The 23,394-nt window shown below is 47.1% G+C and overlaps 1 protein-coding gene across 3 annotated transcripts in view; it reads right to left on the bottom strand.

The window, feature by feature from the left end:
* Positions 1-1,441: 1,441 nt before the first annotated feature.
* CRYL1 (crystallin lambda 1) overlaps positions 1,442-23,394 on the bottom strand; it is a 124,665-nt gene continuing 102,712 nt past the window's right edge. For all 3 annotated transcript variants that reach the window (XM_054447243.2, XM_054447244.2, XM_063650564.1), the window contains 3 exons: positions 9,073-9,178; positions 2,395-2,501; positions 1,442-2,013 (listed from right to left, as the gene is read on the bottom strand). In XM_054447243.2, coding sequence (XP_054303218.1) covers positions 1,900-2,013; positions 2,395-2,501; positions 9,073-9,178 — 327 coding nt within the window. In that variant the 3' untranslated portion in view covers positions 1,442-1,899. The remainder of the gene's footprint in view (positions 2,014-2,394; positions 2,502-9,072; positions 9,179-23,394) is intronic.

Raw genomic sequence — 23,394 nt, forward strand, 5'->3', positions numbered from 1 at the left:
AGCCAAAGCTGGAGGCTTCAGGGAGGAGCGTAGACCTGACGGAAAGGAACTCTGTCAGTAGGTCACAGGGTGTGAGGGGTGAGGGATTTAGTCACCAGTTAAGGAATTTCTGAAACTTAATCAGACGAAGGGAAGGATCCTTTTCCTGCTGAAGCCTCCTTCATGTCTGGCCACATCGCCTTTTCAGTGAAGCTTGCATATCGGGGCACTCACATTTCCTGCCTCTCCCCTAATCTCCTTATCTTGTGCATGACATCAGCTCCAGCCTCCTCGCCTCTCCCGGGTCCTGCGGGGACTGTGGGTTCCACCCGGGATGGTTTCTGCTTTCACTGCCCGACTCACTCTCACGTGGACCCCAACACTCTCTGCCTCCAGGTCGGCTCCTTCTGCTGTGGGATGAGCTTTCTCAGAGTCTGACCTGATTGGGGCACTCCTTGCCTGCGGAGCGCTTGGCTCTAGGTGAAGGCCCAGCCATTGGCATAGCCCCTGGATTCTTCCCTACCTGGCTCCACTCAGGGTCCCCTCCAGGGCTCCTTTTTGATCAGGGTGGGCAGCTCCTCATTTCCAGAGCACTCCAGCCCTTCCCCATGCTCTCCTTCTCCCGGAAGGGCTGGCTGACTCCACCTGTTACCCGAGCCCCCTCATTGGCCACCTCCTCAAGACCTTCCAGGGCACACGGGGCAGGCAGCTGGCCGGGCTCTCCTGTGTTGGATTCCTCTGGAGCACCAGTCCTGTTTTATTCTCAATTTATGTTATTTTATGGTGACCTTCTGAAGGGCAGGGGCCACCTGTGGGACGCCTGGCACATCACAGCCACTCAGCACATGCTGTGAGAATAAATGAGTGCAATGCAGGAGTCTGTGAGCACAGGTTAGCCAAGATGACCACTTCCACGCGGCTCCTGACCGGGGCACTGCTTCCAACACCTCCACAGCCCTGGCCCCAAGGAAAGGCAGCTCCCTGCTGGATGAAGCTGGGCACCAGAAACTGCAAGGCTGGGAAGTGTCAGGGGGGCCCACTGGTGGCTTCTGGCCACTGTGGTGTGCACGGCCTTGTGGGTGGTGGGGCAGGTAATGGTACTCCCAGAGTGTTTTGGGACTAGATCTAGGAAAAGACCACATCAAAGACAATAATGGAATGTTGGATCAAACAGGTACTTTAGTGTAGAACTTTGGTGCCTTTAATATGCTACAGACATGGGGTGTCTAAGGGCTGGGCAGTCAGTGATGTTTCCCAAACATCATCTGACCATAGAGCCTCAGGGCATCATGGAACCTACTCTGGGAAAAGCCCACATTGCTGGATTTCTGCTGAGTGATGGACAAAGGGCCTGGAAAAAAGTATCTGCTTATGACTTATTCATCATGGTCACCCTAAAATATGCCGGTCATCAGGATCAAATGCTGTGTTTCTCAGAAAAAATCAAAAGAAAAAAGACGTCTTTAAGGAATCAAAAACTTTTATTCAGAATAAGTGTTAGCAAAATGAAGGTAGGTGCCTCATAAATGCAGGGCCCCAGAGTATTCAGAAACGGATTAGAAAATAATTACAAAAATATTTTGTCACATATTAACATGAAACTACAATCACTGGCTGAAAAATATAGTCATATGCAATCAAGCTGAAAAGAAAAGGTGAAAATCTCCAGGTTATCTGCCCAGGTGGCAGGAAATCGACAGCCCCGAGAACGCAAGTGCTGCTGTGCCTCCAGGCCCAGGACTATGATCCAAAGTAACGGGCAGACCACCGGCCTGCACCACCACACTCGGGCTGCACACAAGACAGCCAGCTTAGGATCTCCGTGGGCTGCTACCTATGTCACAGAGGGCTGATTAAGAGCTTGCAGTGTTCCCAAATAGGGCCTCCAATGAGAGGAGTGGAAGCTGCATTACAAGAAATTCACTGGGGCTGCACCTGACTCTTCAACTTGGCGAGTCTCATGAGGCACTCGTCCCTCCACTGCCTCCTGGCAGCTAAGTGCTCCGGGTCATCAGGGACCTTCATGCACATGTCCTGCGAGAAGGAGAAGGAAAAAAAGGACAATAAAGAGGAAATAATTTATCAGGAGTGTAATTATTGCTCTTCTTTATGCAAACTGTGCAGAAACTGCTTTCAGAGACAAAAGCAGTAAACCCTCAATGAACAGCAGCTTTCCAAATCTTGAAAGACCTCAGTCCCTCAGAGACAAGTCACAATGAGCTACCAGTTCACTGGTCATCCTGTCCTTAAGGTGTCCTGATGACACGATGGAAATATGAACAAAGTTATGACTGAGGAATCACCAAGATCAAGGGCAAAGATTCCATCTGCAGATGCAGGCCCACCCGCCACAGAGGTGAGGGGCAGCAAGTGCTCCAGGTGGCCAACATGCTTCTCTGCAGTGAGTCTACATACCTGGTTAACCTTCTCAGCAGTGGCCCTGGAAAACTCTGGAATGGGTCCAAAAGTCTTTAGGACATGTTTCATGCCTTCGCTGTATCTGTCACAGTAGCTTAACATACCTGGAATTGCATGAAGACAAGAATCCACAATCTCAGAAAAAAACATTCTTAGTTATACTCAAACTCAGAAATGCATTCAGAGAGTTTCACCCTGGGGTCAGATAAGCTACACTCTTCCCTCCCTGTGAAGACAAGACAGAGCTGGGGAATGTGTAAGGGCCTGCTGGCACTGGAGAAGCGACCCTCCCCATTATCCACTGTTCACGCTGGCTCCTGGGTGTTCGAATGCCAAAAAGTGCTGGGCCTGGCTGGGCCCGGTAGCTCATGCCTGTAATCCCAGCACTTTGGGAGGCCAAGGCGGGTAGATCACCTGAGGTTGAGAGTTCAAGACCAGCCTAGCCAACATGGTGAAACCTCGTCTCTACTAAAAATACCAAAAATCAGCCAGGTGGCGTGGCAGTTGCCTGTAATCTCAGCTACTCGGGAGGCTGAGGCAGAGAATTGCTTGAACCTGGGAGGCTGAGGTTGCAGTGGGCTGAGATCGTGCCACTGTACTCTGGCCTGGGCAACAGAGCGAGACTCTGTCTCAAAAAAAAAACAAAGTGCCAGGTCCCTCAGACCTCGCATGCCACCTCTGCTGGTGCATCTCACGGAACCCTCCGGTTGGCCTGCGTTCACACACTGATTTGTTGGCTATCACAGTAAGTCCTAATGCCACCAAAAGTGTTTCCTCCAACCATGGGTGTACAAGGTTATTTGTGTACAACGCTTGAATGCATTTTCCAAGAATTAAAGATGTCAGATCTCAGGTAAACCCGTCACTTATGTCACTGTTAGACCACAGATCTCAAGTTAGCACTGTATTGGGTACAGTCAAGGCTGCAGGTACTTGAAACACTGGTTGGAGAGCTCATGTTGGCTTGTGCCTTGCTGGTTTGGGTGGATGGAGCCAGGCGCTCAGCTGCACAAGCCCCCATGCATGCTCCCCACGCTCCTGCTGCTCCCCAGCCTTGGAGAGCCATGATTTCTCAGATTCTAAGGAGAGGGCCCTGGGACTTTGGTGAAGAGATGCAGGAAGAGGCTTATCCTGGAGGGAGAGGGAGGGAGCCGCACGGGCTAGGCTGACTGCGTGAGAATGGGGTGCGCCCAGGGGAAAGCGCAGGCCAGTCACGGCCCCCACCCAGCACCGGCCTGCCCCGACCCGCTGGGTCCCGAAGACTCACTCTCCCTCACATTCCTCCCCTCCCTGCTGCCGGGAGGCGAACGGGCTGGTGCCGGCCTGTGCTTAGCAAGTCAAGTCAGAAGCCAGGGCCAGGATCCTGGAAGAGGAAGAGGAGGCGTTTCTAGTCCTAGGCGCCATGGAGGACACAGGCTGGGCTACTGCTGCGACCCTGACCCATTTCCCACATCTTTCAAACCCTTAAAGGCTCAGCAGCTGGTCAGTCCGCCTACGAAGGTAACATGGGAACAAACGAAGCTGCAGAATGTGCAGAGCCTGCCCCAGTCAGCTTCCCACTCCCCACAAAAACTGTGGATGATTAACTTAAAATACGAACCATCGGTACTAGATACGCTCAAAAAGCAAAAAATGAACAAACATAATCTTTGGGGTTTAGTTTTGATTGACCTATGCTGATGTGAAAGCCTAAAATCATTGGGTTGCAATTTATTTGCTTCAAATAGTTCTTCTCTCTCAGTGTGTTAAAATTTCCCCCAAAATGGTTTTGAAGGGTAAAAGACTCAAACATACCAACTTTTCTGACATTAGCACCTGAAATTAACTGATGGGTACTCTGTTTATAAAAGAAAGGTTTCATCTCATTTAACCTAAGTGTTAATTTGGCAGTGCAGAATTCTGGAAGTCTCCTGAGCTTTCCAGCACTGGATAGGTACTGGAGATGGCTTAGCATTTCTGGAGAACAGAAAACAAACTATACATTTATTTCATTTGGGAAATTATTTACTTCACTTTTGCTAGTTGCTTATTTATTAAAACTAAAGGAGACAAAATCTAGACACAAATACAGTTTATTCCTTCCTTTTGGGGTGGCGGGGGGCAGAGACACAAGAATCAAGTTGAAAATATATTAAATTAGAAGAAAATGGAAAGAGCTGCTGTGGCTGCATATCCCCCCACTTACAGGCAGGCGCCCTCACGAGACCCCTCAGCAGCCAGTTCCATCACCCTCTCCTACCAGAGCAGCAACAGGCCGGGGGTTCAGTTCATGCAGCACTTGCTCTCTGGAAAATATCACATTCTCTGCGCAAGTGTTCATCTCTCCCTGTTCTGTGAAATCATTTGAACCTCCCAAAAGCTTTCTAGAACTTTCTTTCCTTTCTGCCTTTGTAAAGTTTTAAAGGGACATTTATTTCTACAAAACTTTTATTCTGTTTTGTAGAAATAAATGTCCCTTTAAAACTTATCATGCTGGAATTCATAATAGTGCAATTCATAATTTTCCCCATTTTTATTCAGGAAACCCTTAAAAATGTCAGTCTTACTGATATAAAAACTTTTTTTAACATGCTCTTGGGATGAAGAGCCTCATTGTCTGTGACGAAGTTCAGGCGCCCACACCACGTGCTCACCATGAGATGGGTGCAGCCTCCGGGTGCTCCAAGGGCAGGAGTACTCAGTGACTTAGACTCACGACCTGCATCTGCCTGATTATTTACAACCATGTCCCAGTAAACTTATGACTGTGACTGTTATTTGCAACTCCTCCCCTTCCATTTTAGGGAGGTGTAATTTATTTTCAACAATTATTTTGGCTTCTCTACACCACGAGAGGAGAATTGGGTGTAAATTACTCTAAAATGCCAATTTCTTTGGAAATAGGAAATATACAACACAGCCCACTTCACTTTCGATCCCCCTGGTCTGCCCTTCCCCACTATTTCTATCTAATCCAGCCTCCCCTGTATTTTTTCTTCTATGCTTCCAGGCCCTCTGTCCTTTTGAGTTCTAATTCTTCCAAAACCCTTGTAGAGCTTGGCTTTTTAGAAGATTCTGAACCTAATTTCTTAAGAGATGCTTATCCAGAAAAAGACAAAGAGTAGAAAAAAGAATTGATTCTCATGAGATTGGATGTAGCTTAACTTGCTGCTTTCTAACTTGGGAGCCTTGGGCGGTGGGCCTCTGAGGGACAGTGGGTTTGAGTGCTCCAGGTGCACAGGCAGGAATCCTTTCTGTTTCCATGTATGCAGCAGGCACCAGAGGAGGCCTTGACCCCAGCCCAAGGCCACAGCCACTAGGAGGGATTCCAGGCATCAGCTCCTTGGAGAGCCTTAATTGCCACCCATACCTGGGAAGTCTGGTTTTCTTTCACACAGCTGTGAATGCACACCTATATGAATTCACCTGCTTTTTAGAGACAGGGTTTCACAGAACTCATTAAGGAAGATAAAAAATGCCTCAAAGCACAAAGCGACATTATCTCATTCCTCCTCTCAGGATCAAATTCCCACCTGAGTGAGGACTTGCCCAGGGTAGGGGAGGCAGAACCGACCTGGGTCCTTCACCTCACCTCAGCGAGTCCCCTGCCCATCGGCTCACCTGCTTCCACTGGCTGGCAAATAATCGCTTCCCATCAATCAACCAAACCCACCAGCCACCAGGCATCTCAGTTTTAAAAAAGGCATGTGTCTACACAGGAGAGGAAATCTGTGAGGCAAAATGGTAAATAAACATCCACTTCCCCTGGCGGCGATTTCCACGCTGCCAGATTCTGAGATGTCCTCATTTCAAGTGGAACAAAACTCAGGAGGAACCCAAACAGCCCCAGGGACAAGACAGAGCGGTTCCTCTCTCTACTGACCTGCGAGTCTAAAGCTTAGCAAAGAAACAAACCCCGCTGGGAAACTCTAGGTACCTGGTTCCAGAGCCTTCTCCATGCCATTAGCAAAAATCTTAATCTGTATTTATTCCTCTCTCTGCACTTGTGAATCTTTCTGGAAGAATATTAAAAACCAAAAATAAAACAACAATGAAAAAAACTAGAAAAGTAGTACATGAAACAAACAACACAAAACTCTGTTTGAATACAACATATATTAAGGACTTACTAGGTGCCAGCAATGCAGCTAAGAGCTTCCATCTGGTTCAATTCTCACACCACCCTGAGGAAGCAGTTACTGTTGTCCCCATTTCACAGATGGGGAAACTGAGATGCAGTGAACTTAAGTCACTTGCCCCAGGTTACACAGCCACTAGGTTGGAAAGCCAGGGTAAGGAGCCGGCCCACTGGCTCCACAGGCCAGAACCACCATTCTGAGGGCCCGTCTTTCAGGGGTGTTGTTTGTAAAAGGAGCCAAAAGGTAATGGCACGCTGGCCTCCTGTTTCTCAGAAACTATTTCATTAGATTAAAAATAAATCCTAAAATATTTGCACTAGTTCTAGATAAATGGTAGCTTTTCAGGCTAATAACTACCCTTAACCTGAGATGCTGGCTTTATGAAAACAGTATCAGAAAAGAAGAAAAATTCTCCCAACTCCAATCTTGATATATTCTGGGTGACACAGGGAAGAATGATAAACATTTCTATGGGTTCCCAGCCAGATCTTATAACTCTCCAACTCTGGTCTTTGGAATGCTCTGAAGTTGAAAACTACATCCGTCCACCATTATCATATGAAGCCAATTAGGTTTTCTTATCATATCTGCTTTGTTTGAAAAATTGTTATGGGCCTCCTTCCTGTCTGCCACTCTATTTGATTCTTAAGTTTCCGGTTTCATTGGCTTCTGTTTCTATTTGCTTGAAAGTCAAAGCTGTTCTCCGTTCTGTCCCTATCTATTTCTTATGATTCCTCAATTATCTTATTTTTTTCAAGAAAAAAAAAAGAGGAAGAAAAACACAGTGGTTATCAGGCAGCGTCTATATACATTTCAAATGTATAAATTTCTATACATTTCAAATGCTTAAACATATATACAAATCTATATACATTTCAAATGCTTAAATATGCTCACAAGTTTTGAGGTTCTGGTTGAAAACACTGTTTGAAATGATCTAAGACTTTGTGTTAATAGTACAAGAAAACTCTTGTTTCATTGCATGAGGCCATCTTTCTCTACATTATCTTCTTCTATTCAGTGGTTATCTTCCCATAAAACTAACACACAAGTGCTGGAGCAGATTCCCCTCTTCCCTTCACTCCTCTTAGCTCTTCTTAGCTTGATTCTGATAAGGACTGAAGCAGAGAACACACGGCCCATCCACTTCAGAAATCATCTGTGCACCTGCTGTGTGCAGGAACATGTCTAGTAAAGCTGCCTTGAACTATTCATTGGACAGCATATTTCATTAACTACTGTGAAAATTGACTGAACTATTACCAAAATGTAATACTGAAATTATAGAACTGAAGTCAAACAGACTGAGAGAGGTCACCAACTCTTAACCTCCCCTCTCACAGAGGGAGTTTCCTCTCAACATCTAAACCTCCCACAGGCAGGCAACCACATCCCCTGCTCAGCTTACCCAATTAAAGCATGGGCCTTTCCTGGACATCAGCTCCTGTTACTAGAAAGTTCGTCCTGCCATGTACTGAGCCCAAACCTGTCTGTCTGCTTGCCATTTCCAGTCTTTCACTCCACTTCCGCCCCCACAAAAGATACAGACAGAGAGACATACAAGAGACTCTGGTCACTTTTTTCTGGATAAGCCCCAGCTTCTCAGTATCCTTTGTTAAATGCAGACCATGGAGCTGCATACAACACTTCTTTTCTCTTTCTGTATGTTTTCCAAGTTAGAAATATTATTAATCTATAGTAATTGTAGAAATTTATAACACAGACAAGCAAAAAGATACTAAAAGTTACCTATAATCTCAGTACCAAGAGATAGCTGGCAATAATAACATCTAGGTTACATCTCTCTCCAGATTTTATACATAGTTTTTAAAATTTACTTTGTTTTAATTTGCTATAGGTTTTATTGGTTATCAAATGACATCTTCTTTTTGGATCAATTAAAATCTGGTTGACAGAGTTTCATTCTTGGAAGTTTCTTGTCCTTCCCAAGTCGTCTTTCCTTTAGAGTTACCAGATCACAGATAATGGGCTCCGACCTAATTCCCCCCAAGCCTTCTGGAGGCAGCATCTGGCCAATGTCTGGTCTGCCCCACCCAAATGCCCCTCCCCAGCTCCTAGCCTGTGGAAGCCCTCAGTATAGGCTCCCTAGCCGTCTAGAAGAAAACCTTGCTCATATTTGGGCAGAAGATATATCCAGCAGAGGTCCCTGTGGGTTAAGTCAGCCCCCTATCTTTTCTTCTTGCCTCTGTAAATAATGTCATCATCTACCTCAGGAAACTACCACTTTCCCTTCTGCCAGGCTGGGTGACATGCTGCGAAGTTTCTGTGACATCACCAACCTCTCTTCCTTTGAGCTCTCACCTGAGCACAATGCACCACATGGAGCCCTGAGGTGCATGCACTCCACATGGATTTACATCTCAGTACACAGCGTTTTGCATCCCTGCCTTGTCTGTGAATCACCAGGGCTGGCCATCATCTCCTGTATATCCTACTGTCTCTATTCAGTTGTAAGAAAAGGCAAAATGTGACTGTTTACAAAACCCATGACAACACTAAATAGAATGGAATTCCCATCCTGGCCCCAGATGCATACCTTCTGCATTGAGATGCATGGTTTCCAGGGGTCCAATGAACGCATATCGCATGCCCAACCCTTCTGACATGACAAGGTCCAGGTCACTAGGAGACACGATTCCTTCCTACGTGGAGAAATTGGGCAGCATAGATGAGTTCTGTAAAAAGACAATTTCATGGCCACCACTTTCATCCTAACTTCTTTAGAGCAGGATCCCAAAATCTTCTCCAAAGCACTATACAGGGTGAGCACCACTTACCGAATATGCTTATGACCAGATGTGTTTTGGATGGCTGATATTTTTTAGATTTTGGAATATTAGCATATGCATAATGAGGTATTTTGGGGATGGGAGCTGAGACTAAACACAAAATCTATTTCTGCTTCATATACACCTAGCTTGAAGGTAATTTTATATAATATTTTCAATAATTTTGTGCATGAAATAGTTTGTGTACACAAAATCATCAGAAAAGCAAAGGTAACACTATCTCATGTCAGTGCTCAAAAAGTTTTGGATTTTGGAGCATTTTGGATTTTGGATTTTCAGATTAGGGATGTTCAACCTATGATAGTATTTTGAATGAATTTTGCATGACAAAACCATAATATTATCATATGTTATAAATGGCTTGGCATGGTGGCTCACACTGGTAATCCCAGCACTTTCGGAGGCCGAGGTGGGGGATCCCCTGAGGTCAGGAGTTCGAGACCAGCCTGGCCAACATGGTGAAACCCTGTCTCTACTAAAAATACAAAAAATTAGCTGGGCATGGTGGTGCATGCCTCTAGTCCCAACTACTCAGGAGGCTGAGGCACGAGAATCACTTGAACCCAGGAGGCAGAAGTTGCAGTGAGCTGAGATCATGCCACTGCACTCCAGCCTGGGCGTCAGAGCGAGATTCTGTCTCAAAAAAAAAAAAAAAAAAAAAAAAAAAAAATATATATATATATATATAAACACACACACACATATATATAATAAAAAGATATATTTTTGTGTGTGTGTGAAATGGTCAAACACAAATTCACCTTTTCCATCCCTGCAATCTACTAGGGGTTGAAATCAATTCCTCTTGACCTCCCTGCCTTCTTATCTCACCCTACAACCTACGGACCGCCTGCAGCTGCAGGGAGTGGGAGAGGCTGACGACAAGGGGAGCGTGAGGACGGGGCATCGTAGTAAAAGGACAGGAAGGATTTTCTAGATTTCTGCCTAGGACCCGGGGGGAGTAAGATTAGAGCCATCCAAAGACGTGGGAAGGTGCTCTCCAGGCTTCACCTGCCTTCAAGTCCGGCCTTGTTCAGCTTTTAATGAATTCGTAAAAAGTGATATTCTTTGATGAAATGCAGCTTAGAACCATGGGTTTGTTTGCTAAGGTGGGGCCCTGGAATCTTAGAGGCAAGTTGTTGTGTGTTGAGGTTAGACGTCTGATCAGCCACCTGTGTTCCTTGGCCTCACGTGGCTTTGGGATGGAGGCAGGGAAGCGCAGATAATGATCTGCAAGAGCTGCGCTCCACTGAGGTCCCTCCCGTCAGAGGATGCCTCCCCCTTGGGCATTTCCACTGTCAGGAGGGCGGACGGAGGGAAGCCGCCACCTTTTCCCCTACGCCTGCACGGCTCAGACAGGCAGCACTCCCGCGGAATCCGCCGCCCCAGGTCTCATCTGAGCGCTGTCTTTCACCATAGCTCTGTAGGACCGAGGCAGTAGCGCTGGCCGGCCTGCGAGAGCCCGACTGTGGACGATGCGTCGCGCCCTTCTCATCGCGGCCTGGGCGGGCCCGCCTGCCCTCGGCTGAGCCCGGTTTCCCTACCCCGGGGCACCTCCCCACGCCCGCACCCGGCCCCACTCCCTCCCAGGCTTGCGGGTAGAGCCTGTATTTGCCCAGAAGGCCGTCTCCAAGCTGGGGGCCTGCTCCGCCCGGAGGGCTCTGCGGGGACCCCGGCACAGCGGCCTGCAGGGAGGCACCCTCTGCCCTGCTGCGAGCCTGGGGCGCCTGGGCCTGGCTGGCCTCGAGGTTCCTGGGCCTCCAGGGCAGCCCCAGGGGTCCCCCAAGAAGCGAGAAAAGGGGTTCGAAACCCCCGCCGTGCCCCGCAACCGGCTGCGGCGGGCGACAGCCAGGTGCCTCAGGTCCGTGTGCTGGCTTGGACACCCCCCTGCGTCTGCAGAGAGAGCGGTGGTGAAGCGGGAGCAGGCAGCCTGGCCCAGGAGCCAGGACGGCCACAGCCACGCCACCGGCGAGGGCGAGGGCCAGGGCCACTCACTGTGACCCGCAACTCCCTTTTAGAGAGCCACTTTGCATTTCGTTTTGTTTGCGCACACGGGACACAAGCATATCGAGACTGAACAAGCCACAGCCCACGTTTCCAGGAGAATTACAAAGCAAACGCCTGGCCTCGCCTGCCGCAGACTCCGCCCGCTTCTAGAGGCCCGCACCCTGACTCCTGCAATAGCGGCTCTCCCGCTTTTGAGACTGGCCGCCTGTGTTCACATTCCTCAACTGCAGCGTTTGCTGCTGGCCCATTTCTAAACTTCCTGTAAGTGGAATCACTCAGCGCGCGTTCTTTCGTGACCTGTCGCTCACCATCCTGTTTCTCAGATTCACCTGCGTCATGTGTCCATCTCCTTGATGCAGAGACATGAGTTTACTCATCCACTCTGCGGCCATGAGCCTTTGGCTAGTCTGGGGCTCCTGTGAGCAGGGTAGCCAGGGACACGCGCGCAGGGCAGCCAGGGACACGCGCACAGGGCCAGGGCACGGGCCGCGGCTGGGGCCCAGAGCATCCTTCTCCCCCTCACTGCGGCGCCCCGGCCTCCAGCATTGTGTAGAAGAGGTCCCGTCGCGCCTCAGCCTCGCCACGCTTGGTGTCCCCACCCTTGCAAAGTTTCGCTAATCTGGTAGGGTGAAATGGTATCTCACCGGGTTTCCTTCGAGTTCTAAATCACCCTACCACATGTTCACTGACTGCTAAGGAGAGCGAATCAGTCTGTGCAAGTCACTGCAATGCTGAGGAGGGTCGCCTCCTTTCACTCCCAAGAGCGAAGCTGTAACGGGTCGGGGCATCATGGGGGCTGGGGGATATCTACCTAAGGCCCACAGAAACTCCCGGAACCGTCAAGAATCCCGTGTGGAACACAGGCATTGTCGCCTCCTCTCCCTGGCAGGAGGTCTGGAGGCAGGAAGGGTGGCTCCCTGCCCTCTCTCCAGGCTGCTGGAAGGCCTGGGCTGTGGCCCCTCGCACCCCCGTGGGCTCTGGAATGCTGTGAAAGGCAGCCAGGCGGCCTGCAGACGCTCCCTCACCCTTGGTTTCCAGGCCAACATTCCAAACAGCACCAAGTTTTCATTTTAGTATTCAAACTGGGAAGTATGCAAACATGGAAGCCACCCTATACTTGCAGTGTTATTTGGCTTGGCTCTTTTAGAATCGTATTTAGTATTTTTAGAGCTGATTTTTTAAAAATCATTTTTAGGATTGCAAAATAGAAAAAAGGTGAGCCACCCAAGAGTAGGTCCTTTTTGGTTTGTATCATCTGAGCTAACAGCCCCTGACTAATGCCCGAGAAGGGTTCTCCATGCTGCCCCATGACATGGGAGGAGCCACATTCCCTCCAACTCCCATGTTCTCAGCTCTGCCTGATTTCATCTAGCAGAGGGCTGTGGGTCTTCCATCAGCCACTATTCACCAGTAGAACAAGTTAGAAAGGGAAAAACGTTTTGATACTTTCCCTTCCTCACTCCTTTCTGCCCGTTTGAATTTCTGAAATGGATTTCTCAAAGCTTGAGTTTTTACCAAGAAGCTAAATATAGAGAAAGAAAAGGACCACAAGGCATTTAGTTGAGAAGCTCCACAACTAGGATATCATGTCCCCAAGGCAAACTTTTGAGTTTCTCCCTGCTGCACTTGGTGCTGAACTAACGCTTTCCCATTTAGGATGTTTTGAAGCTCAGGTTGCTTAATTTTGCCACTGAGCTTAATTCCACCCAAAGCTTTGTGACATCTGTGACCTAATATTATCATAACAATGACAAATAATAATTTGTCACTGATAAATAATCGCAGCAGCATGACAGGCAGAAACAAGTGCTTATGTTGAAACAGGGAACTGACAAGCGATTCCTTGGAATAGGTGACGGGCAACACAGCTGTGTGGAGATGGGAACCCTATCTGAGTCCAGCCTTTCTGTGGTTCCGTTAACATTGATCAGTTTAGCAATCAGTACTTACTCCATTTTAAGGTAAAATTCTCAAGTCACACACACAAAGAAAAGATTCTTAAAAAATCATACAAAGCAATGAATACTACAATCACTGTTAGTTCAAAACCTGGTTTCACGTCCTGAAAAATCATTGGGCAAAGAGATCCCAGACAGTGTTAAGGAACCCCTTTTATTAAAAAACTTCTTGCTTCTGCTTCCTTAGTTAAAACCTGAGATTTTCCCACAGTCGAGTAACACATGGATAGCTGGGGCACATACTTTGCACCTGATTTGGTGGGAGAAAATGCCCAGGCTGAGAGGAGCCACAAGACTGTCATCCGTGAAGTAAGGAGAAAATGCAAGATAGTTAATAACGTACCCAACTGCTATGACACAAATGTTAAGTCGAATGAAAGGTTTAGGGATTTAGCCCACCCAGACTATGGAGAATAATCTCATTTACTTAAAGTCAACTATGTACCAAATACCTTCCCAGCAACATCTAGACTGAGTTTGACTGAGTGACTGGACGCTCTAGCCTGGCCAAGCTGACCCTCTCAGGGGACAGATACCCTTGGGGATCTTGGATCAAGCACTTTTGTTTGTTTGTGGGGTGGGGATGGGGAGAAGAGGAAGCAAGACACATCTAACAATTAACAATAGCAAAGGGTTAACAGATGCTGTGGTACTTACTCTGGTCCTTCGGACAGTCCCAGAAGAAGAGGAAGGCAGGAGAGAAACTTGTGTGGTGGAGGCACACAATATTTGATGGGTAAATCCTCCATGAGTATCTCCTCTACTGATCACCAGCTACACAGAACCATCTTTCCTTCTCTATAATCATCCCATCCCTACATTTAATTTTCTGATTCATGTATTTTTTGCATACCCTCATTTTCATTTGCTTTTCTCATTTTTCTTCATACCATTCTTCCTCATCCACTTCTTTTTTACTAATTCCCAGCTTTTGATCTTCTATTTTGTTTTGCTCTACTTTTCCCCCAAACTTGGTCCTGAATTTTCACATTTTTCTTGTGCAAACACTACTATAACTTTACCACTACTATCACCACCAGGAACACAGACTTGCTACCCAGGAATTTGGATGAGGTTCTATTCAAGTCCTTCCACTCCTCAGCTAGAGTTTGGGCATAAGTCCACTGTCAACTGAGAAACAGGAGAAAAATTAAGAGTCAGGAGTCACAAAAGGTTTTATCTTAGGTGAGTGTCAACTAAAGAAATGCAAGAGAGAGAAGTAGAGTACTCTGCCACCTTCAGCCCTATGAGGGCAACATGAAGAAAGCACTGGGCTTGTGTGTATCACCCCAGGGCAGTGGCCAAGAAGAAAGGACTACACCAGCACGTCCACCTCAATCTCTAGTGAAAGAAAGGATGGAACAAAGTTAAATCTCGGTGATTTTCTCATCTCCAGAGATGTTCAAGGACAGACCCAGACAAGAACAATCACTTGTACAGAAATAACTCAAGCATGAGCCAGGGTACTAACTATCCCTCTGAGAAACATCCAGCCCTAGGGTCCTTGCAAATGCTACAGGGAGTAACAGAGTTAGAGATTAAGTTTCTTCTTATTATTATTTTGAGATGGAGTTTTGCTCTTGTTGTCCAGGCTGAAGTGCAATGGTGGGATCTCGGCTCACTGCAACCTCTGCCTCCCGGGTTCAAGCGATTCTCCTGCTTCGGCCTCCGAATAGCTGGGATTACAGGCATGTGTCACCATGCCCAGCTAATTTTGTATTTTTAATAGAGACACAGTTTCTCCATGTTGGTCAGGCTGGTCTCAAACTCCTGACCTCAAGTGATCCACCCGCCTCAGCCTCCCAAAGTGCTGAGATTACAGGTGTGAGCCACCATGTCCAGCCTAGATTAAGTTTATATTGAGAACTATCACAAGGATTCATGAGTCTGTCATGAGAAACTAGTTGGAATTATGAGTTTGTTCCCTCCACTTATACGTACTGTACCCACATGTTTTCGTTTTCTATACTCTTCACTACATGTTGCTTCCCCCACATGCAACAGGAAACTGGCTCCACAGCAAGGGTGAAAAAGATCTGACCCGGCGGTCCCCACCCACGCCACCTTCCAGGGAGAAGGTGAGGCCAAGATGAGACTTTAATAAGTCGAAAATAAAAGACTGCTAAGTGCTGCCCCACAATTACTCACAGGCTTGTGGTCAGGTTTGTGAGCTGCTTGGCCTGTTGCCGGCACTTACAAGCTTTCTTGGAAGAAAGACACAGACATTCCTGCGGAATGACTTGAGCAAATTTTGCTAACGCTACAAGGGTTGATTGAACACCACCACATTGAACTGATGCAAGAGGACACTGAATCACGCCCATAAAACACCTGTCCTGTCAAGAGTCTTCCGAGAGGACGCACAGGAGTCAGCGCTCCAGGGGAAGAAGATGAGAAACACCAGGTGGACCACCCTGGCCAGGCTGCTGGGAACAAGCCTACGTGCACAGCTGCCGGAGGAGAGGTGGGTCTCCCCTCTGGGAGGCATCTCAGCTACATCTAACAAGTTATAAAAATGTTACTCTCCCGCAGGGTGAGCCCACTCCCAGAATTATTCCAGAAAAGACTACAGAAGAAGAAACCATATGTGCAAAGAGGCTCACTGAGGCCTGACCTTAAAACATCCCCCAGTAAGGGAAAGATTGGATTTAAAAGAAAAAAAAAAAGACCAGCTAAATGAAATATAATAAAGCCATTAAGAATGAATAAAAACTTGAGCAGCATGATCATAACAGAGACTAGACAGGAACAAAAGAAAATGAAAGCAATTCGACATAGGGTAGAGCAAACACAGGTGGTGTTTTTCCCTTTGACTTTTCTTTAAAATAGAGGTTTTTTGGTTTTTTTTTTTTTTTTTTTTTTTTTTGAGACAGAGTCTTGCTCTGTCACCCAGGCTGGAGTGCAGTGGTGCAATCTCAACTCACTGCAACCTCCGCCTCCTGGGTTCAAGCGATTCTCCTGCCTCAGCCTCCCGAACAGCTGGGACTACAGGGGCCCACCACCACGCCTGGCTAATTTTTTGTGTTTTTAGTAGAAATAGGGTTTCACTGTGTTAGCCAGGATGGTCTCAATCTCCTGACCTCATGATCCATCCGCCTTGGCCTCCCAAAATGCTGGGATTACAGGTGTGAGCCACTGCGCCCAGCCTAAAATAGAGCTTTTAAATAGAAACAAACAAACAAAAAAATGGAAAGGAAAGAGAGGAAAGACTTTGCCCTAATAAAAGGGACATTCCAGAGTACTTCAGGCCCCTGTGCTAATTCCCTGGTGCACTTTTTCTTAGTACACTGTGTGTATAATGATGCTTTCAGGGAGAAAAAAACAACAGTATTATAGAGTCTGAAAGAAAGAAAAGGCCTCGACTTTTAAAACAAACACAACAGCAAAAAGAATCCATCATTGTGTATGAATGTGAATACGTTCACTTCTGTTCTATGAGGGTAGTGATACTTTAATTGAGGGGTCCTCTGGGAATACAGTTTACTACAATAAGTTTTGAACCAAAGAGTGTAAAACACTCCTGACTCCAAAAACAGCCATGGAGCACAAGCCCCACATCTGCCTGCTCCCCACATCTCTACCCAGAGACGCTTCCTGCCTTGACAGCCCATAGGGCTCCAGTGGCCTCTCACCTGGCTTCTACCTGCAGCTGACGGAAGGCAAAAGGCTGGCTCCCACAAGGGAAGAGGGATGCTGTGTCGTCTGTCACCTCCCGCCTCCCTTCTCTTTGCCTTTTCTCTTGGGGGCTCCTTACCCCCATCCTCTACTTCTGGGGACCCTTACCCCTGGCCTGTTAACTTCCCAACTTCAAACTGAGGGAGCTGAAATCCATCATTTATATTCACTGCTCAAGCACCTATTGGTAATGATTGCTAGAAGGTGTTACAGTAACAGCATTTTCATTCATTTATTTTTATCTTTTTTTTTAGAGTTAGAATACTAACATAGATGCTTTGCAGCATTTTGGGGATTTTTAAGGAGTATATGGTTGATGTTATTTATTTGCTTGTTAATGGGGATACAGGTATCTCTAAATTCATAAATCAGCAGTATCTCTCTTTTCAATAGGGTTTTGCTGCTCACCAATATGACTACTCAGAAGATGGCCACCCACAAAATAATAAATAATGGTATAAAAATAGTCTACTTCTTGTGGAAAATTGCTGCTAGAGAAAAAATCCTAATTAAGGCCAGGTGCGGTGGCTCATGCCTGTAATCCTAGCACTTTGGGAGGCCAAGACAGGCCGGTCATTTGAGGTCAGGAGTTCAAGACCAGCTTGGCCAACATGGAGAAACACTATCTCTACTAAAAATACAAAAAATCAGTCAGGCATGGTGGCATGCGCCTGTAGTCCCAGCTACTTGGGAGGCTGAGGTAGGAGAAGCCTTTGAACCTGGGGGATGGAGATTGCCATGAGCTGCGATCACGCCATTGCACTCCAACCTGGTCTGGTCCACAGAGTGAAACTCCACTTCCAAAAAAAAAAAAAAAGGTCCTAATTAACTAATGATGTCAACCCAGCAAATAAAAGTTTGCAGATAGAATTCCAGTTGCTGTGGCAGTTGACGTTATCCCTGCGAACATCTGCACTACTCTAGAGAGAAATTATTACAAGGTACAAACGTGCTCCCTTGCACGTTTGCAAGGGAGCAAGTCCAGCCTTGCACGTTGGACTTGCACGTTTGCAAGTCCAGCCAGGCTGGGGTGGCCCAGCAAGCGTAAGCAAACCTGTGGGAAAGCTGAGCTGGACTTGGCTCTGCACACGGGTGGCATGCAGCTTCTGACTCTAACATAGAGGAGAAAGCTTTACAAATATGCTTAGATGCCATTTCTCTGCACAAAGCCACCAGCCTTTCTGGAAAAGTCTTGCACTCCTACTCTCCTTTTGGAAGAGCCCCACATTCCAACAGTTTGTCATGTGCATCCTAACCCATCTCGAGTGGTATCTACAGTCTTTCCAACCAAAGGGCCACGCTACTCTGTGAAAAATGCCACTGGAAGTTTGATAGGGATTGCACTGAATCTGTAGATCACCTTGGGCAGTATGGACATTTTAACAATATTAATCCTTCCAATCCATGAACACAGAATGTCCTTCCATTTATTTGTGTCTTCTTCAGTTTTTTTCATCAGTGTAATTATAGTTGTCAGTGTACAGATATTTCACTTTCTTGGTTAAATGTATTTCTAAGCATTTTGGGGGCAGCTATTGTAAGTGGAATTGTTTTCTTGATTTCTTTTTCACGTAGTTCCTTGTTAGTGTATAGAAATGCTACTGACCTTTGTATGTTGACTTTTTATCCTGCAACTGTGCTGAATTTATTTATCAGTTCCAACAGAACTTTAGGGTTTTCTATATATGAGATCACGTTGCCAGCAAACAGTGACAATTTAACTTCATTTCCAACTTGAATGCCTTTTATTTCTTTCTCTTGCCTAATTGCTATGGCTAGGACTTCCGTACTGTGTTGGATAGAAGTGATGAGAGTAGGCACCCTTGTCTTGTTCCTAACCTTAGAAGAAAAGCCTTCAACTTTTCACCATTGAGTATGATATTTGCTGTGGGTGTGTCACGTATGGCCTTTATTGTGTTGAGGAACACTTCTATATCTAATTTGAAGAGAGTTTTACTATAAAATGATGCTGAATGTTGTCGTGTGCTTTTTCTGCATCTGTTGAGATGATCATATGGTTTTTGTCCTGTATTGTGTTAACATGACATATCACATTTATAGATTTGCCTATGGTAAAGTATCTCTGCACCCTGTGATGAATTCCCCTTGATTATGTTATTAAATATAGGATCCTTTTAATGTGCTATTGAATCCAGTTTGCTAGTGTTTTGTTGAGGAAGGCCAGACTCTACTCTCTATTTGACTGGAGCCTCTCTCGGTGGACACTGAGTACTCACTGATTCATGGGTATGGGGGTGTGGGTTCTTTTTTTTTTTTGAGACAGAGTCTTGCTCTGTCACCCAGGCTGGAGTGCAGTGGCGTGATCTTGGCTCACTGCAACCTCTGTCTCCAGGTTCAAGCGATTCTCCTGCCTCAGCCTCCCAAGTAGCTGGGACTACAGGCGCACACCACCACACCTGGCTAACTTCTGTATTTTTAATAGAGACGGGGTTTCACCTTGTTGGCCAGACTGGTCTCAAACTCCTGACCTCATGATTCCCCTGCCTTGGCTTCCGAAAGTGCTGAGATTACAGGTGTGAGCCACCACGCCCGGCCGGGAATGGGCTCTGATATAGTTCTAGGGCTCCTCAAAATAATCTTTCAGTACTTCCCTGTAGATGAAAAATATCACCTCTCTCATTGCTTCTGGCAGAAGATCATTCATACAGAGCTCTCTGCATTTGAAGCCAACAAAAACACAGGTCTCAATTAACCAGGAGGCTGGTCCTAGCAACGTGGGTGATGTATCCGCTCTAACGACCCTGCAGTCCCAACAGAGATGCCGCTGAGTGGCTGGACTGGGAAGCAGCGTGTGGACTCTGTTGGAAAGGAGCTGAGGAAGAGGACAGGCACAGTGGAGCTAGGATGGTCTTCAGCAAACCTCCCAGGGACTAGGAGCTGGGATAGTCAGAGCCAAGAGAGCTCTCCAGTACCCTCTGGTAAGGTCCTTACTCCCACAGACACGCTGGCCATCCAGACTTCAGAAGGCGCAGAAGACAGAGGCCAGCTGAGCAAAGGGACAATGACCCGGGCCATGTGAGAGAAGAAAGAAAGGCACAGCATCCTGGGGTGCCCGAGGGATCAGCTCTAAGCGACACCTGGGGCTTTGGGCAGATGCTGTCAGAGGAGAGAGACACTGAACAGGTCACAGAAGGAGCCTGGTAGGAGAAGCAGGAGAAAGACCCCCCAACCCCCTGCAGAGCCCACACAGGCCTAGCCCAGGGTAAAGCCGGCAGAGGGAGAACATATCCTTTCTGGGTTGATGTGAGCCTCAGAGCAGCAGGAAGAAAAGGCAGCGCTGAGATACAAGGAACTCTGGAAGCCCCATCAGTGATTCACTCAGATGCTTCAAATGTTGTGTCTTAAAAAAAAATCCTAAACTCTTAGGGTTCAGTTTTCAAGTAGGTAAAATGTAGAACCCCTCCAGCTGAGGCATGGTGCAGAGGCCGGACTTGGCTGTTTCCTGGCTCCCCCAACTTCCCCATACGCTGGGCCCCATCGCTCTATGTGACTTCGTGCCAAGACCAGACAGATGTTGCCAATGTCTGCGCTGTGCTATTTTACTCAAGCCTCAACGTTTTCCCGCGGACACATTCCAGGTGCACCACAGTCTGAAGCAAACCACAGCAGTTCACTTCCAATGCCATCTGTCTCCAGAAAAGCTGCCAACAGGACCCCATCTCCTGTTGGCGGTGGCTCCGCACAGACTTCCTCTTGTCAAGCTCTGCTGCTTCCAGCCACAAGACTGCTGTTCTTGTCCTTGACCTCAAAGCCTACGAAACGATGATGGAGCCCAGTTCTGCTCCTCCTTGGAGCACCCGCTTTGTGCTGATTCTCTTCCAGAGTCGACATCTGAGTAACCATCAGTGAGCCTGCCTTGCTCTGTTATAGGGTTTCAGGGCACCTGCTCACGTTGACAATGACATTAGTGAAATGGCAGAGCTTCACCGGACTGCCAGAAAGGACAGGCCATGCAGGCAGCTTGCTGAGATAGCTTCCTGCTCAGAAAATGAAATATGTGAGATGGCAACTTCCTGGCTATTCACACAGAGGTGGAGAACTAGACCCATATGAATGCTGGTTGATAAGAGGAGAGAAGAAATCAAAGGACCATTCACCTCCAGGTGAACATAGCACATGTGAGAGAAATGTAAGAGGTAGTTACAGCAGCGAATTTAAACATTTTAAGCCATCTTCCCCCCAGAATATGTTCATGCCCTTGGCTCCCCTTTGTGTAACCTCCCAGTCTGCCAAGGAGCTTCTAATTTACATTCTAATTTCAGCATAACAGTTCATAATGCAGCAGATTATGCGCAAACCTGGCTGACAGCATGAGATCAGGCCCCAGTACACAGAGGCCCCACTGTACAGTCGGCAGGCAGGATACACCCAAGCACAGGCGTTCAGCTACAGTCAGCTATAGGGGAGTGCTGTTTCCGGGTGTCCCTCCTGAGGGACCTGCTTCTGCCCACACAGGCCCATGACTCCTAAAGGGAAAACCTCCTAAAAGGAAAACCTAATCACAATTTGCATCCCTGCTCAGGAAATCAAATGGCTGGAGGCGGGTGGCTGATGCTAAGCATGCAAGCAGTATGACAAGGGAGATCCCCTGGGGCGTCACTCTCCAGCAGGTCCAAGCGGGGCAGGCCTGGCTGGGTGAGCTTTTGATTTGGAAGAGCGATTCTCAGCCTCTGTGCAGTTACAACCTATTGTTCATTCGTTCTGTTTGTGTTTTTAATTAAAAGTGAATTGTCTATCTTTATTTAAAAAAAAAAAAAAAAAAAGAGGGTCTCACTATGTTACCCAGGCTGGTCTTGGACTCCTGGGCTCAAGCAATCCCCCTGCCTCAGCTTCCTCGGTAGCTGGGACTGTGGATGTGTGCCACTTGCCCAGCTACTTTTTAAAATCAATTTTTACATCTTTTGGTATAACCAGAGGTATTCAGTGTCTTAAAACTAGGACTGTGAATTACAGCTATAGTGACCACATGAGAATCTCCAACTAAACAGAAGCTGGTTAGAGCTGCAGGTGTATCCATTGTGAGCTTGCGGTCAGAGAGAAGGAGTCAGAAACAAGAGACACGCATAGAGACACACAGAGACACATACAGAGCGAGGGACGTGGTATGTGCATACAAATGATATTCAACAGAAACCTTTGAGTAAGTTTGCCACAAAAAGCCTCATCTGCCAATTTTACTACATGATCTTTGAGATACACTTCATTAACTAAAACAATGTCTCCTAACAGTTGGCAGACATGTCTGAAATAAAGCTCAATGACGAAGTTCTGGAATCTCAGGGCCCCATCCAGATGCCCCAGGCCACACCCACCCTGACAAATCAAGAGACCAAGAACTCAATCTCTGCGGCCCAGGCCCTAAGGACAGCAGTACAGCACAGGGATGACATCATTCCGAAGGACAGGCAGAACCCAAGGTCAGCAATTTCCGAAGCTCATCACCACCAACTCATACCAGCAGGCCGAGAACCTGCCGAGGGTTACAGATTCGTTCCCAGGCACCTCCACATACCCTGCCCTCATGGGAAAGAATTTACAGGCAACAAACTTAGCTACTGTCCAGCCAAAAGTCTGTTGTCACAACACAATGTCCTTCATTATGCTAATGCCTTAAAAATGTAGACTTGAAATGACATCCCAGCCAATAAGATCATGTCACCCAGGGAGCACGCCTCTGGCAGGGGAAGTAAGTGTCAGTAGATTGTGGCCAGACATGTCCATCTGGCATTTCCAAGACCACAGGGCTGCTTCATCCCAAAACTGAAGCCAACTGGAAGAGAAACAAAACGGAGTGAACACCTGTGAGATGGCACAGTAGACCTGGCTCCTTCATTCCCTTGGCTATCCGGGTGTCCGTTCTACCCCACGAAGGTCTAAGGGCTTACAGAGCTGCGTGGGAACAGAGAGAGAATGGGTGATGACAAGGGAGCGTGTCATAGCCCAGGATGCCACAAAGACAAGAAAAGAAAATGCTTGTCATTCCCAGTGCTTTCTCTTTCTGACCTAGAAATGGCACTGGCAGCGTGGCTCCCCTCCACAAACCCCCACAGTGAGGAAGCCTCCCTGCCACCCCCGCCCCTTTCTTAGAATGTCTCTTTAATGCTCGGCTGCAGGTGTAAAAATATGGTCCCAGAGTGAGTGAGTGAGACTGAAAACGGGAAAACAAAAGGAAAAAAAATCAATGAGACAAAAAGTTGCTCCTCAAAAAAAAAATCAATAAAATTGATAAACCTCTAGCAAGAGAACAAAGACAAAAAGAGAACACCAATCACCAATTTCAGGAAGGAAACCAGGGATATCACTACAGACCCTGCAGCCATTGAAAGGATAAAAAGGAGGACTACCGAGAACTGTATGCTCTTAAGTTCAACGACTTAGAAGAAATGGACCAATTTCTCAGAAACGACA

This window comes from Pongo pygmaeus, chromosome 14 (genome assembly GCF_028885625.2).
Source record: "Pongo pygmaeus isolate AG05252 chromosome 14, NHGRI_mPonPyg2-v2.0_pri, whole genome shotgun sequence".
Classification (NCBI taxonomy): domain Eukaryota; kingdom Metazoa; phylum Chordata; class Mammalia; order Primates; family Hominidae; genus Pongo; species Pongo pygmaeus.